At 40.5% G+C, this 16397-nt stretch overlaps 1 protein-coding gene across 4 annotated transcripts in view; it reads left to right on the top strand.

Moving 5' to 3' along the window:
- The window catches only part of LOC132884526 (semaphorin-5B-like), a 235556-nt gene that overhangs the window by 212186 nt on the left and 6973 nt on the right, over positions 1-16397 (top strand). For all 4 annotated transcript variants that reach the window (XM_060918381.1, XM_060918380.1, XM_060918382.1 and 1 more), the window contains 9 exons: positions 4837-4954; positions 5167-5351; positions 5488-5631; positions 5768-5915; positions 10647-10875; positions 11013-11231; positions 12290-12460; positions 12746-12883; positions 15588-15626. In XM_060918381.1, coding sequence (XP_060774364.1) covers positions 4837-4954; positions 5167-5351; positions 5488-5631; positions 5768-5915; positions 10647-10875; positions 11013-11231; positions 12290-12460; positions 12746-12883; positions 15588-15626 — 1391 coding nt within the window. The remainder of the gene's footprint in view (positions 1-4836; positions 4955-5166; positions 5352-5487; positions 5632-5767; positions 5916-10646; positions 10876-11012; positions 11232-12289; positions 12461-12745; positions 12884-15587; positions 15627-16397) is intronic.

Raw genomic sequence — 16397 nt, 5'->3', positions numbered from 1 at the left:
TTTGTTTTATGTGAGTTGTTGCAACTATGTATGTACTGCTGTGCACCTCAATAAACCGAATGGTAATTAGTAGGGCTGCATGATTATGGAAAAAATGATAATCACAATTATCTTGATCAAAACTGTAATCACGATTATTAAATCACGATTATTCTTGATGTTAGGGAAATCACTTAAATTTTATTTCACTATATTCAAACAAACAATATGAACAGCTTTCAGTGCAGAATGAAATTTAAAAGAGAAATTCTGATTTCCAAATGACAAATAAATGAAATTTATCCAAGAAATTACCAAAGGATGAAGGAACTGAAAACTCAATTGCAACAATTACATAGCATTATACTGAGGCCTACAAGTTTTTAGCTAGAAAGAGCAGCCTATCAACATGCTCTGGCTTTAAACATGAGCGAAGGCAGGTCACAGCATTGCCTCCAGTGCTAAATAGTCTGTTGTTCCGACATGGTTAGCTTTTCTCTCTCACCTCAATCTGTTACCTACTCTCACGCTATCACCCCTTGAAGATACCGCTGCACTGAAGCTCTGCGCACTTGCCTTGCTTGCTTATTTAGGCGGAGTAATGAAACCTTACATGCGTCGGTTCGCCCCCTAATGGTTTGGCGGAGTACTGGTCAAAGTGCTTGATCAGATATCCAGCAGAGCTCGCATTTTAAATGGAAATAAATCGCGATTTTCATTTAATTCAATCGTGGCAGCCAAAATCGCGATTTTCGATTAAATTCGATTAATTGTGCAGCCCTAGTAATTAGTCTTTTGATTTTTCCGTGAGGTTTGCCTTATGCAAAGAAAGACAGCATAGACGTTTTTTCCTCCCTATAAGTGGGGGGGACCGAACGAGGTGAATTTAAATCTGGGTGGGACGAATCCCCCCCGTCCCCCCCTCTATCTGCGCCCATGGAAGAAGGGGTTTATGCGCATGCGTCCTACTTCTTCTATTGTTCTGGTGTCTCTGATGGGACCGTCTTACAGCGCACATAGAGGTGTGGCATGTGTATTGCATCATTTTCAGCAAGTGTTGCGTTGACATATGTACCTGGTATTTTACTGATCCGTTGCCCATGTGGACGCGATATTTTTTTTACCCGCTAAAAAAAAATCTCATTGCCGTTGTCGTGTGGATGTAGCCTGAGGCTGCAGCCTCAAAAACACTCCAATCAGTGCAGTCAAAGCAGGCTTGTAGTTCCACTTTGGCCTCATCAGACCATCTCCTCACCGTCTTTACCACAGGCTTAGCAGATTTCAGCTTCTGCCTGTAGGTCGGGATAAGATGAACAATGCAGTGATCAGATAGTCCCAAAGCTGCACGGGGGACAGAGTGGTATGAGTCCTTTAAAACAGTGTAACAATGGTCCAGAGTGTTAGAGCCCCTGGTGGGACACTTAATGTGCTGTTTATATTTTGGCAGTTCATGGCTGAGGTTTGCTCTGTTAAAGTCCCCCAAAACAATGAGCAAAGAGTCTGAGTGTTTTTTCTCCACATTGTTTATCTGGTCAGCCAGGTGTTGTAATGCCTCATTAATACCCGCCTGAGGGGGGATCTAAACTCCAACCAGAATAAATGAGGAAAACTCTCACGGAGCATAAAACGGTTTGCAGTTTATGAATAATGACTCCAGATGAGGACTGCACAATTTGTTTAGAACTGTGACATCAGTACACCAACCTTCGTTAATGTAAAAGTAGAATCCACCTCCCCTTGTTTTCCTCATGAGCTCTGTTTCACGGTCCGCTTGGTGCAGGTGAAATCCAGGCAGATGGAGAGAAGAGTCCGGGATGTGCTCACCGAGCCAGGTTTTGGTGAAGCACAAGGCAGCAGGTCTGTTAAAATCCGTGTTAACTGAGTTGAGGAGCAGCAGTTCATCCATCTTATTGGCCAGAGAGCGGACAGCCAGGTGAATAGACGGGAGCGCAGTACAAAAACCCCGCTGCCTCAGTCTGACAAGCACGCTGGCTCGCTTCCCCCGGTGTCTCCGGCATCCTTGGCGTAATCCATAGAGAGCTGCTGCTCCTCCAACAAGTAGCTCTGGAAAACTTTCCGGATCAATGAAAACCAATGAAAAAACTTTACTGGTGGTTATTCCAGTGTTTATAAGTTCTTCTCTGGAGTATGTGACCAGCAAATGAGCGCAAAAAACACAACAAATACACAAAAACATAGAAAGTACGAGAGAGCGAAGTACCGAGGCAACCATCCACGGTGCCATCTTGGATGATGCGCATTGTCAAAATGGTGAACTGGTTCAAAATTAAAATTCTTTTGATTAACTTGTGCATATTTTTTGTGGATGCATCCATATAATAAAAAGAATGTTACACAGTGACCCGAAGATATGTTTGTCTTCTTGTGTTGAAAAATATTTCACTTTCGCTTTGCTCACTCATGAAATATTTTCACCACTCGAAGATAAACTTAATATCTTCACACCACCATGTAATATCCTCTATCTATTTCGGATTCGGACTCGAGTCAGACTCATGCCCTAATTTTACGGACTCGTGACTTGACTTGGACTTGAGCACTGATAACTCAGACTTGGACTCGGACTCGTGCATTAACTGCATTCGGACTCGTAAATTAGAGATGAGGACTCTGATTTTTTCTTTATTTTTTGTAACATGCCATAATTATTTGGCATAAGATATTTATCAGAAAACTTGTAGGCATCTGTTAGACAGCTAAAGATGAAGAAAGATTTTACCTTCAAGCACAGTAATGACCCAAAACACTTATCCAAGTCAACAAAGGAATGGCTTCAGAAGAAGAGCTGCAGGCTTGTAGTACTTGAGTACAGGATTCGGACTCGAGTCAGACTCATGCCCTAATTTTAAGGACTCGTGACTTGACTTGGACTTGAGCACTGATGACTCAGACTTGGACTCGGACTCGTAAATTAGAGATGAGGACTCTGATTTTTTCTTTATTTTTTGTAACATGCCATAATTATTTGGCATAAGATATTTATATCTACATTAATTTTTATACTAATTTTGTGCAAGAGAATGCACATTCACCTGTTCATACGTTATGTTCAGGAACAAACTAACATTAATGGTGCTAAAATGCCTGGAGAGAATGCCCCTAGGATTGTCCGCTTTGCTTATACAGACTTCTCATGCAGTAGGAAAAATGCACTGCTATGTGTTCCATATGTAGAAGAATTATCGAGGAGATGACGGGGACAACCTCGAACTTCAGTCGTCATTTGGCAAGACTCCACCCAGAGAAGGAAGTGAAACGCTATGTTCATTGCTCTGTTGATAGTGGGCGGGGCTTGCTGAGCGATGAACTAGCTAGTGTTAACCCTCTGTTAATCCTTAGCAGAGCTAAGAATATTATCAAGGACCGCTCCCACCCTGGCTTTGATCTGTTCGACCTGTTGCCCTCAGGGAGGCGCTACAGGTGCATCAGGACAAAGACAAATCGATAAAAAAAACAGCTTCTTTCCAAAAGCCATAACCGCCCTGAACTCGGATATGCTCTGACTTTATAGTCTATTTTATTTTACTATTTTACTAATTTATAAATGTGCAGTACTTTATAAGGTGACTCTCTATGCAATACTTTTATAATGTGCAATACCTCACTCCATAATGTGAAACGCAACACATGCACCTCAGGACTGTGCACCTTACACACAGCACATACACCTCAAGTCTGTGCACCTTACACACAGCACATACACCTCAGGGCTGTGCACCTTACACATAACACATACACCTCAGGACTGTGCACCTTACACACAGCATATACACCTCAAGTCTGTGCACCTTACCTTACCTTGCAATACTTCAGAATGTGTAATATTTTATCTTATAATGTGACTCTCGTGCAATAATTTATAATGTGACTGTCTCTGTGCAATACTTTATATGTGCAATACCTCACTCCATAATGTGTAACACAACACATACACCTCAGACTGTGCACCTTACCCCCCTTACACCCCCCCCCTTTTTTTCTTCCCCCCTTCCTCTTTCTCCCTCTCTACACGCTGTTTGCACTGTTATTGGAGATGCTTTAATCTCATTGTACATGTGTATAGTGACAATAAAGGCATTTCTATTCTATTCTATTCTATTCTCTCATGTTATTTGCCCTGTTAATAGTGGGCGGGGCTTGCTGAGTGATGAATTAGCTTTTTATCTGTAGCCTATTAACTAAAATGGGGCAGTCGAGCAGTAATGTTAGTCCAACACGGTAGCACAGACGGTTTCACATAAAGGCAGCAACAGACACTGTCAAATGGTGCAGTTGGAGTCTTGTTCTCGGACTCGACTCAGATCACAAGTGGACTCGACTTGAAATTTTCTTTAATGATGTGGACTTGACTCGGACTTGAACACTGGGGACTCGAGACTGGACTCGAACTCGAGCTTTAGTGACTCAACTACAACACTGGAGAGCCATGGAGCATTTTTTCAAGTCAGAGTGGAATAAACTTATCAAATCAAGATGTGGTAGATTTGGTAGACTGAGTGCTGTTTTCCAAAGAAAAGATATTTTAACAAATTATTAGTTATGGGTGTGTTCACTTATGCAACCAGGTTATTGGATGCCTTTTCGTCAAATATTTCTATTTGTTTTTCACTTCTTTTGTTGGTTGCTATACCATGTTAAATGTGGAAAAAGACTAGTTTGTCTTTGTTTCCTTTTTTATATCACAAAAACTTCCCCAAGGTGTGTTGAAACACAAAGAAAAAAGTGCAAGACTTGAAATTATGTTGTAATTAAACAAAGTATTGACTGTTAACCAAACTTCCATGGGTTTACCGTGTGTGTGTGTGTGTGTGTTGTTTTTTTTTTTTTCCCTTGTAGGGAATGCTTGTATGCGAGGGATCCATATTGTGGTTGGGACAGGAAAAAGAGACGCTGCACTACGATTGAATCCAGCTCCAACATGAGCCAGTGGAGCCAGAACATTACACAGTGTCCTGTAAGACATGAGCACATTAGCTTCACACACATACACACCCCCACACACATGCTTTAAAAGAGTAAACAAAAAGGAATTAGGGTATTACGTTTCGAGAAAATATGTGATTTTCCTGGATAATGTCTATAGAGGAAGCCCTGTGATTGATTAGATTGATTATTATTATTATTATTATTATTATTATTACAATACACATGATTCTGAATTTTCAGGAGCAAAATCTTACCCGAGATGGCGGTTTCAGCCCGTGGTCCTCATGGCAGGCATGTACCCATGATGATGGAGGTGAAAGTTCAAGCACCTGTCTGTGTCGATTTCGTGTGTGTGATGACCCGGTCCCTCAGTGTGGGGGGGCTGAGTGTGTGGGACCCACGATGGAGGTCACCAACTGTTCCAGGTAATGTCTAGTATATGAGTGTTAGAGGTTTCTATGAAGAGCTACATGATGAGATCATCAAGCATGCCAGCCAAAAACTAGAGAAACAGTAACTTGCTGTGGTCTTAAATGTATCTGTGTGTGTGTGTGTATGTAGAAGTGGAAGTTGGACTCCCTGGTCCTCTTGGGCTCAGTGCAGCACCACCTGTGGCGTTGGGTTTGAGGTTCGTCAACGTTCATGCAGTAACCCCACTCCCCGACACGGAGGGAAAGTGTGTGTAGGCCAGACACGAGAGGAGCGGTGAGACAGACAGACACACACACACACACACACACACACACGTACAAATTTATGTACAACTTGCCACTTGTTCCACAAGATCTTTAATGCACAGTATAAGTGCTGACTCTGTGTGTGTGTGTGTGTGTGTGTGTAGGTTGTGTAATGAGGACTCTGTATGTCCTCTACCTGTTTCCTGGGCTCAGTGGACCTCCTGGTCTACATGCACAGTAGTGTGTGGTGGTGGTTTCCAGTCCCGTGTCCGAACCTGTGAGAATGGAATCTCCTGCCCTGGATGTCCTCAGGTAGGACACATGACCTGTCAGTCAAACTCATGTCCTATTAAGCCCCACCTCCTGAGTATAGCAGCACTGTTCCAGTAACATTTTAAAAGTATATCATCACCAACCCTCCTTATGTTCATTTACAAGGTGGTGACTTGAGAGGAGTCCTTGGACTTGAAATAAGTCATTTCTATGGAAACTCACACACACACACACACACACACACACACACACACACACACACACACAGTGCCTTCACAGTTTGTAGCTAGAAGACTGAAGCAGTCTGGAATATTGATTACACAGTCAGTACTGCTAATGATAGATGTTTTGTAGACATTAATAAATACTGACATTATACTATAAGTCTGCAACCTTTATCTGTGTCGTGTTAAAGCGATTAACCAGGAAATTTTAAAATTACGGGGCTATGAAATGTCATCATTATACGTTAATACAAGATGTTCTGTACAAAAAAAAAAATTAGCGGACTTTAGCTTAAAAAACATGCTAAAGTTGTAACATCAGTCCGTCGGGTCATTTCCTTGGGCACGGCCGTACTGGATTAGCCAGATACATGGATGTATTAGGAGACAAAAACGAGGGTGGCACTGCGTGATGTAGGATTCCGCACAACAGCATATCATGTCACGCATCAAATGGATGGAAGATAAGCAGGTAAATATTTTTTAAGTAAACGGGCAATAAACTAGCCACTACTTTATTTTGATTCCTTTTCTAATACTGCGTTACCATAATTTTTGTTGAGAAATACAAACAAATTGACCAAGAAGTCACGCGAGACCATAATATTATACTATAGTCTAGTTGTCACAACAGAAGGACTCTCAGGACAGTGCACACTCCAAACTGACTCACACGCACTGCGATTGACACACACACCTGCACGGGATTAATGCGCAATCTGCACGCCTAAATAAGGACTCAGAATGCAGACTTACTTTGCAAAGTATTGCATTGTTGTGACACATTACCAAGCCGTGTTTCCTTACTGATTTCCTGGTTTCTGTTTCCTGTTCCTCGTTTTTGACCCTGCTTCTGTCTACGATATTGTGTTTGTGCCTCGCTCAACCTTTTGCCTGTTTTACCGTTCACGATATACGCCTGCTGATTTGGACTGTTTGCTTGTTTGCACTTTTCTTTATAATAAAGAACTTCTGCACTTACATCTGTCTCCAACCATCCCTGACAGAACACTTCGCCCCGCTGACACAAGTATAGCATGCACTTGTACACCTCTGCTGTACTCGTGGGAAATTACATCACGCACGATTGAGTTATGGTGGCCTCCCTGACAAAAAATAGTCCCATCTATTTTCATCACTTCAGTGGTTATTGTTAAGAACAAATTTGAAATGCAGCTTTTTTTTTTTATAACAGACATAAACACTGACTTTTAGCTCAATTTATTTATTTGCGAGATATTTTCTTGAACGTTAACATCACACACTGTCAAGAACGTTTTTAGAAAATTTTGAATCCCCAATTTTGAGTTTGCTGAATTTTTTTCTGTAGTTGTATTTCTAGTCATTTATGGTTGGTCGTCGACTTCCAGATTACATACCCATACATGTCAACCTTTGGTCAATCAAACCTGTATAACCAACCTCCAAAATCCGTATTTCCCTTATAAAATCTGTATAAGATGCAAATTAAAATAATTTACCTAAAATTTGAATGATAATTAACAATGATATATCCCAGTTAGGGCGGCACGGTGGTGTAGTGGTTAGCGCTGTCGCCTCACAGCAAGAAGGTCCTGGGTTCGAGCCCCGGGGCCGGCGAGGGCCTTTCTGTGTGGAGTTTGCATGTTCTCCCCGTGTCCGCGTGGGTTTCCTCCGGGTGCTCCGGTTTCCCCCACAGTCCAAAGACATGCAGGTTAGGTTAACTGGTGACTCTAAATTGACCGTAGGTGTGAATGTGAGTGTGAATGGTTGTCTGTGTCTATGTGTCAGCCCTGCGATGACCTGGCGACTTGTCCAGGGTGTACCCCGCCTTTCGCCCATAGTCAGCTGGGATAGGCTCCAGCTTGCCTGCGACCCTGTAGAAGGATAAAGCGGCTAGAGATAATGAGATGAGATGAGATATCCCAGTTACTTTTTATTCAATATTAATAACAATAAACCTTCAGAATGAATACAAAGTATTTTTCCAGTCTCACCTGTGAAAGGTAATCCCATGTGATCTCGTTTGGACGGTAAACCTGTTGGTACAGTTAAACACCGCACATGAATGAGGCATCTTATTCTCGGCTACTGTCTAGACGCTATACCAGAGACGGCTGAAGAATCTCCACTTTGCCACATCCAATATGGATGACGTATGATTCTACGCAGAAGGCGGCGTCTATGTTTATTATGTCTATGACTTCACGGTTGGCGGGATTCTCGCAATGTGGTGTGCGCATGATCAAAAGTGGAAGGAAGTCTCGCTACCACAAGATAACGCGCGATTTCATAAGACTCTTTACTGGCTGTCTGTGGTGTACAGTACGTTTATCATCGTCGGAATTGATTATAGCTCTAAATAAATATTGAAGTTTTTTTAAAGAATCCATATAACTTTATTTATACGCCCGTATACTACGTTTATTGAATCAAATCCGTATAAAATACGGACATTCCGTATAGGTTGACATGTATACATACCATATCACAGATTTGTAATATATGTGATGTTTTTCAAAGGAATCTTAAATATATAGGATTAAAAGGGATACAGAGGTGTTGGGACATTAAATATACAAGCCAATCAGATTCCAGTATGCAAATGCAGGCTGTGCAACACTGATTTATCAGGAGAAAGGGGTGGGTCATGAAGGACTGGATGCTTCCTCAGAGAATCTATATTTCTTAATGAGATTAAAAGTGTTGATGCTTCAAAACTCATTTTGGGTGTCTTCAATCTTACAGCTTGTGCACTATCACAACTGTGTACGTCACTGTAACTACCAATCTCTCCAATTTCACCAAAAACAATACAACGCAAATAACTATTTTGCTGACTAGTTCCAAAAGAAATTCAAACGCAAGTGTGCCCCGAGCCCATGATTATATATCAATAGAGATATCCGGCTGTGATGGTGAACTTGTGATAGATACAGTGGTGCTTGAAAGTTTGTGAACCCTTTAGAATTTTCTATATTTCTACATAAATATGACCTAAAACATCATCAGATTTTCACACAAGTCCTAAAAGTAGATAAAGAGAATCCAGTTAAACAAATGAGACAAAAATATTATATTTGGTCATTTATTTATTGAGGGAAATTATCTAATATTACATATCTGTGAGTGGCAAAAGTATGTGAACCTTTGCTTTCAGTATCTGGTGTGACCCCCTTGTGCAGCAATAACTGCAACTAAACATTTGCAGTAACTGTTGATCAGTCCTGCACACCGGCTTGGAGGAATTTTAGCCCATTCTACAGCTTCAACTCTGGGATGTTGGTGGGTTTCCTCACATGAACTGCTCGCTTCAGGTCCTTCCACAACATTTCGATCGGATTAAGGTCAGGACTTTGACTTGGTCATTCCAAAACATTAACTTTATTCTTCTTTAACCATTCTTTGGTAGAACGACTTGTGTGCTTAGGGTCGTTGTCTTGCTGCAGGACCCACCTTCTCTTGAGATTCAGTTCATGGACAGATGTCCTGACATTTTCCTTTAGAATTCACTGGTATAATTCAGACTTCATTATTCCATCAATTATGGCAAGCCATCCTGGCCCAGGTGCAGCAAAACAGGCCCAAACCATGATACTACCACCACCATGTTTCACAGATGGGATGAGGTTCTTATGCTGGAATGCAGTGTTGTCCTTTCTCCAAACATAACGCTTCTCATTTAAACCAAAAAGTTCTATTTTGGTCTCATCCGTCCACAAAACATTTTTCCAGTAGCCTTCTGGCTTGTCCACGTGATCTCTAGCAAACTGCAGATGAGCAGCAATGTTCTTTTTGGAGAGCAGTGGCTTTCTCCTTGCAACCCTGCCATGCACACCATTGTTGTTCAGTGTTCTCCTGATGGTGGACTCATGAACATTAACATTAGCCAATGTGAGAGAGGCCTTCAGTTGCTTCGAAGTTGCCCTGGGGTCCTTTGTGACCTCGCCGACTATTACACACCTTGCTCTTGGAGTGATCTTTGTTGGTCGACCACTCCTGGGGAGGGTAACAATGGTCTCGAATTTCCTTCATTTGTACAAAATCTGTCTGACTGTGGATTGGTGGAGTCCAAACTCTTTAGAGATGGTTTTGTAACCTTTTCCAGCCTGATGAGCATCAACAACGCTTTTTCTGAGGTCCTCAGAAATCTCCTTTGTTTGTGCCATGATCCACTTCTACAAACGTGTTGTGAAGATCAGACTTTGATAGATCCCTGTTCTTTAAATAAAACAGGGTGACCACTCACACCTGATTATCATCCCATTGATTGAAAACACCTGACTCTAATTTCACCTTCAAATTAACTGCTAATCCTAGAGGTTCACATACTTTTGCTACTCACAGATATGTAATATTGGATCATTTTCCTCAATAAATAAATGACTGAGTATAATATTTTTGTCTCATTTTTTAAAACTGGGTTCTCTTTATCTACTTTTAGGACTTGTATGAAAATCTGATGATGTTTTAGGTCATATTTATGCAGAAATATAGAAAATTCTAAAGGATTCACAAACTTTCAAGCGCCACTGTAATTTGACAAAATATACTGGTTATCATGTAGGAGTACAGAACGTGCAATTTGGAGGCATGTCCTGAAGTACGTCGATACACACCCTGGTCTCCATGGTACCCAGTGAACGTGACGGTAGGCGGAGTCAGACAGGAGCAGCGTGTGAGACACACCTGTCGAGCGCCGCTGGCTGACACACACCTCCTCCAGCTGGGCAAACGCAAAGCAGAGATGCGTCACTGCCCACCTGCTGGTGGAGCATCGGGGTGTGAGACTGACGGTATTAGCATAATATTATCATAATTTTACATAATTAAAAGTTTGTATATAAACAATATCTACATAATAGTTTTATTACTAATAGGCAGTGAGACCTCTGTCTCTGTCTTTCTCCAAATTTCTCTGTCTTTCATGCAGGTCTGGTACAAGACTTAATGAGCGTGGCACAGCCATTGACCCCAGTGCAAGGGGTCACCTGGTTACCATGGGAGACATGGTCTTCATGTTCCAAAGAGTGCTCTAGAGGGTTTCGAACACGTAAGCGCTTGTGTGTCACGTCTGATGGCAAAAGTTCGGTGTTCCTGTGCAGTGGAATGCCAGTGGAGTACCAGGACTGTAACACACAGCCGTGCCCAGGTACCCAAACCCTATACATGTTATGGAAAACACATTAAGAATCATAAACTGATTTAAATTCAGATTTGGAATCAAAATTTGTATTTGTCATGTTTTGCAGCCGATGGTGATTCTGTTTCTGATTCCGAATCAGTTTATGCACACAAATATGGTTTCGAGTCCAATTGTGATTGTTTCGGATTCTGAAGCAATTCATGCACACAAATATGGTTTCGAATCTGATTGTGATTCTGTTTCTGACTAGGAATCAATTTATGCACACAAATACGGTTTCAAGTCTGATTGTGACTGTTTCTGATTCTGAATCAATTCATGAACACAAATACGGTTTTGAGCCCAATTGTGATTGTTTCTGATTCTGAATCAGTTTACGCACACATACGGTTTCGAGTCCGATTGTGTTTCTGTTTCCGAATTAATACACAAATGTTTTGAGCCTGACTGTGATTCTGTTTCTGATTCCAAATCAATTTACACACACAAATGTTCATGAATTGATTTGGAATCAGAGACAGAATCACAATCGGACTCAAAACCGTATTTGTGTGCATGAATTGATTCGGAATTATAAACAGAATTACGATTGGAATTGAAACCTTTGTGTGCATTGATTTGGAATCAGAAACAGAATCACAATTGGACTCAACCGTATTTGTGTGCATTAATTGATTCGGAATCATAAACAGAATCACAATCGGAATCAAAACCACATAAATTGATTTGGAATCAGAAACAGAATCACAATCGGATGCAAAACCATATTTGTGCTCATGAAATGGTTCGGAATCAGAAATAGAACCACAATAACTCAAAACTGTGCATAAATTGATTCAGAATCAGAAATTGGTCACTATCGGCCTCAGAACTGTATTTATTCCATTGACAGATTCATAATCAGAACGTGGATCAGAATTGGATTATTATTGAAAACTTGACAGTTGGAATTAGCATTGAAGCACAGGAATTGGTTTTGGACTCAGAAATGTAATCAGAATGTATTTTATTTTCTTTTATTTACTGTAGAATTCTGTGTAATACAGTTGTTTTATGTGTTGTAGTGAAGGGGGCATGGACATGCTGGTCTTCCTGGTCAGAATGTTCTACTTCCTGTGGAGGCGGGCATTACCAACGCACTCGCACCTGCTCAAACCCTGCCCCGTCCCACTCAGGGGACATTTGCATCGGCCTGCACACTGAGGAGGCTCTGTGCAACATGCACGAGTGTGATGGTGAGACACACACACACACACACACACACACATACACACACACGAGACACATAAGACAAATTCATATTGGGTTTTTTATTTTATTTTATTTTTTTTAATTGGGGGATCTGTGAAGCATCACCAGGGGTCCAGCAGTTTTTTTCTTATAGTTATTGACTAGTCCTGTATGGTATTTTTGCTTTAGTCAAATTATGATGTGATTTTGAGTTTTCCACATAAAAACCATGGAACTGGAATGTGTTGTGAATATAGAAGTATGTATATGTGTGTGTGTGTGTGTGATAGGTGGATGGGGGGTATGGTCAGAATGGACCAAGTGTGAGGATGTGTTTCAGTACCGCACACGAGTGTGTGAGATAAGCCCCGCCCCCTGTAAAGGTAACCACACGGATCAGAGACTGTGTCCTCCAAAAGAGATTGCAAGTAAGTTCACAATCACATGTTTCATCTTTCACTCTGTCTCTCCTCTTAGGCCAAATTATACTACAACCCCAAATCAGAAAAAGTTGGAACAGTATGTTGAGATTGAAATTAAAACTGAAAACAATGATTTGTAAACAATCTTTGACCTCTGTTGCACTTAAAACAGTACAACAGCACATTATTTGATGTTTTACCTCATGATTTTTTTTTTCAAAATAAACAATTCAATTTTGATTCTTGCAACCCATTTCAAAAAAGGCAAAATAATAAAGCATTTACTTCTTTATAATCTTGCCGTTCCTTCTCACAACACTTAAAAGATGTTTAGGGACTGAATGCACCAAGTGATGAAGCATTACAGGTGTTATTTTGTCCCATTCTTCCTGCAAACAGGTCTTAAGGTGTGCAACAGTACGTAGTTGTCACTGTCATATTTTTGTTTCAAAATTCTCCACACATTCTCTATTGGGGACAGAGGGGGAACACCCTCTTCTTCCACAGCCATGCCTTTGTAATGTGTGCAGAATGTGGTTTTGCATTGTCTTGTTGAAATATGCCTGTTAAAGATGTCGTCTTGAAGGCAGCATATGTTGCTCCAAAATCTCACTGTACTTTTCTGCATTAAGGCTCCATCACAGAAGTGTAGGTTACCTTTGCCAAGGGCATTGACACAACCCCATACCATGACAGACCCTAGCTTTTGGACTTGTTCCTGGTAACAGTCTGGATGGTCCTTTTCGTCTTTGGTCCAGAACACATGGTGTCCATTTCTTACAAAAAAGACCTGGAATATTGATTCATCTGACCACAATACATGTTTCCACTGTGTGATGGTCCATCCCAGATGCCGCTGAACCCAGAGAAGTTGACGGTGCTTCTGAACACAGTTAACAGAAGCCTTTCTTTTTGCACAGTAAATTTTTAACTGGTATTTGTGGACGTAACTGTGTATTGTAGAGCTTGATAAAGGTTTGCCAAAGCATTCCCAAGCCCATGTGGTTGTATCGGCTATAGATGAATGACGGTTCTTGACGCAGTGCCATCTAAGGGATCGGAGACCATGGGTGTTCAGCTTAGGCTTGAGCCCTTGCCCTTTACACACTGAAATTCTTCCAGATTCCTTGACTCATTTAATGATATTATGCACAATAGAGGGTGAAATATCCAAATCCCTTTGTATCTTTCTTTCAGGAATATTGTTTTATTTTTTAAATTAAAATGTTTGGAGGAACATTTCAGTAATTCAGTAGTAATTTTCTCATGCATTTTTTGACAAACTGGAGATCCTCGGCCCATCTTTGCTCCTCAAAGACTAGGCCTTTCCTGGATTGTAATCAAGATTTGATACAAAATCAGCTGTTAACATCACCTGTTTCAAATCACATCATTATTTAATTGTTTTACCTCATTGCTAGGCCTACAGTTATGCACAATATGCCAATTATGCCAATATACTTGAGCTGTGTGTGTGTGTATATGTGTATATATATATATATATGTGTGTGTGTGTGTGTATGTATGTATGTGTATATGTATGTATGCATGTGTGTGTGTGTATTTATATACTGTTATTACAATGCCAATATACTTGAACTGTAATTATGTTACACATGGTTGCACACCACTGGTTGCTGCTACTATCAGCCACTTTACTTGCCCTTAAGGTCTTATCTACTGTGCTTTGTCTTGTGTGTATTCTCCATGCAGGACCTATACAAATGTGTCTGTATATAGTAACTAGTAGTTCAATAGTAGTTTTTGTATTTTGAATATACCTTTTCTTTTTATTCTATGTGTGTGTGCACTTTATGGAGCAGCTCTGAATTTCATTATACTCTGTGTGATGACAATAAAGGCTTTCTATTCTATTCTATTCTATTCTATTCTATTCTATTCTATTCTAAATTATTCCCATCCCAACTTTTCTGGAATGTGTTGCAGAGCTGTAATCCAGGAATGGATGTATATTAACAAATGAAATGAAGTTGACCAACAAAACATGAAATATCTTGGGCTTATTCTGTCTGCAAAGAAATACAAGTCAAAATACATTTAGAAATCACTGCTTTCTTTTTCTATTTGCAATTTCCATAGCGTCCCGCTTTCTGATTTGGGGTTGTACGTATTTAAGTAAAAATTTGTTAAGTTAGGAATAAAACACTTCAGGATATACTGTTATATATTTTTTTATGGTAGGCTGAAATTATTTAACAGTAGGGTGGTGTGATGAAGTGGAGATAATAACCCTAAAGTTGAATATTGTTCTACAACAGCATGTCCTTAAGTGTTTTATTCTTATTATACCACAGCAATTTGAGAATGATTACAATTTTCTACCTGTTAGGAAACACCACCATATACTTGATCTGTTTAAAGTTACATTTAATGTTATGGGATATCCATGGAATAAATATTGTCACTTACATTATAGCAACTATAAATACTCATTCTCTCTTTATTCTTTCTTTTGAATGTAATGTGACATGAAACATCGCTTGTCATGTAACCAAAAAACCACAATGAGAAATCTCCTAAAAAAAAAAAAACAACTTACCATTATAAAGTGCTGACACTGGAGACTCCTTCCATAAGACATTTTCTTCCAAAGAAAAAGTTCGCCACAACAATGATTATATGTTTTTCCTTATCAACTGTAACTCTTCCATTCTTTCTGTTTTTTTTGTTTTTGTTTTGTTTTTTTTAGTTGGCTCATCAGGAGGGAAGAAAGGGTTAAACTGTGGAGGTAAATTAAATCATCCTGCCTTCATTACCCAGCATGCAACTGTCTAACAATGATTCCATTGTACTATCATATGCTGTAATTAGGGCCCGAGCCCGAATGGGCGAAGGCCCTATTGCTCTTGTAAGAGTTCACTATTCTGCTTCTTCTTCTTCTTCTTCTTTATTTTTCTCCGCTGTTGGGCCATTTTCGGGGCGCTTGCCATGGGCGAAAACGCACGAAATTTGGCACCAGTTCCGAGAATTGCCACCGCTTCTCAGAACCAGAGGCCCAAACTTGGCCGGGGCTCAGGGCCTCCATAGCGCCCCCTAAGTCGTTGTGATTTTGGCCTCCCGCATTAAGGTGCCTGGTTGCCATGTAGTTTGTAGTAGTGGCATGCCATTTGGTACGCATATGTATCTCACTAAGCCGGACAAAAATGTAATGCCAATGCATTAGCCACGACCAACAGGAAGTGAGGTAATTTCACTTTTGTGCGAAATGCATGGCCACGAAGAGGGCGCAACTCCTCCTAGACCGTTCATAGGAATGTCACCAAAATTGATACACATCATCTACAGACATGGCTGACAAAAGTTACTAAATACATTTCACGTAGGATAAACCGTTCAGAAGTTATACGTCAATCAATTTTCAATGCTCAATTTTACATGCTTAAAAATTCATAACAAATCTTCTAATTGCTCAACACTGCTCATACTTCACACGCATATCACTCATTGGGCTTCTGACATGTTACCCAATTTCTGTGATATTTCGCCACTGGGGGCGCTA

The sequence above is a fragment of the Neoarius graeffei genome, chromosome 4 (genome assembly GCF_027579695.1).
Source record: "Neoarius graeffei isolate fNeoGra1 chromosome 4, fNeoGra1.pri, whole genome shotgun sequence".
In the NCBI taxonomy this organism is placed as follows: domain Eukaryota; kingdom Metazoa; phylum Chordata; class Actinopteri; order Siluriformes; family Ariidae; genus Neoarius; species Neoarius graeffei.
This window is presented reverse-complemented; position numbering and strand designations above follow the sequence as displayed.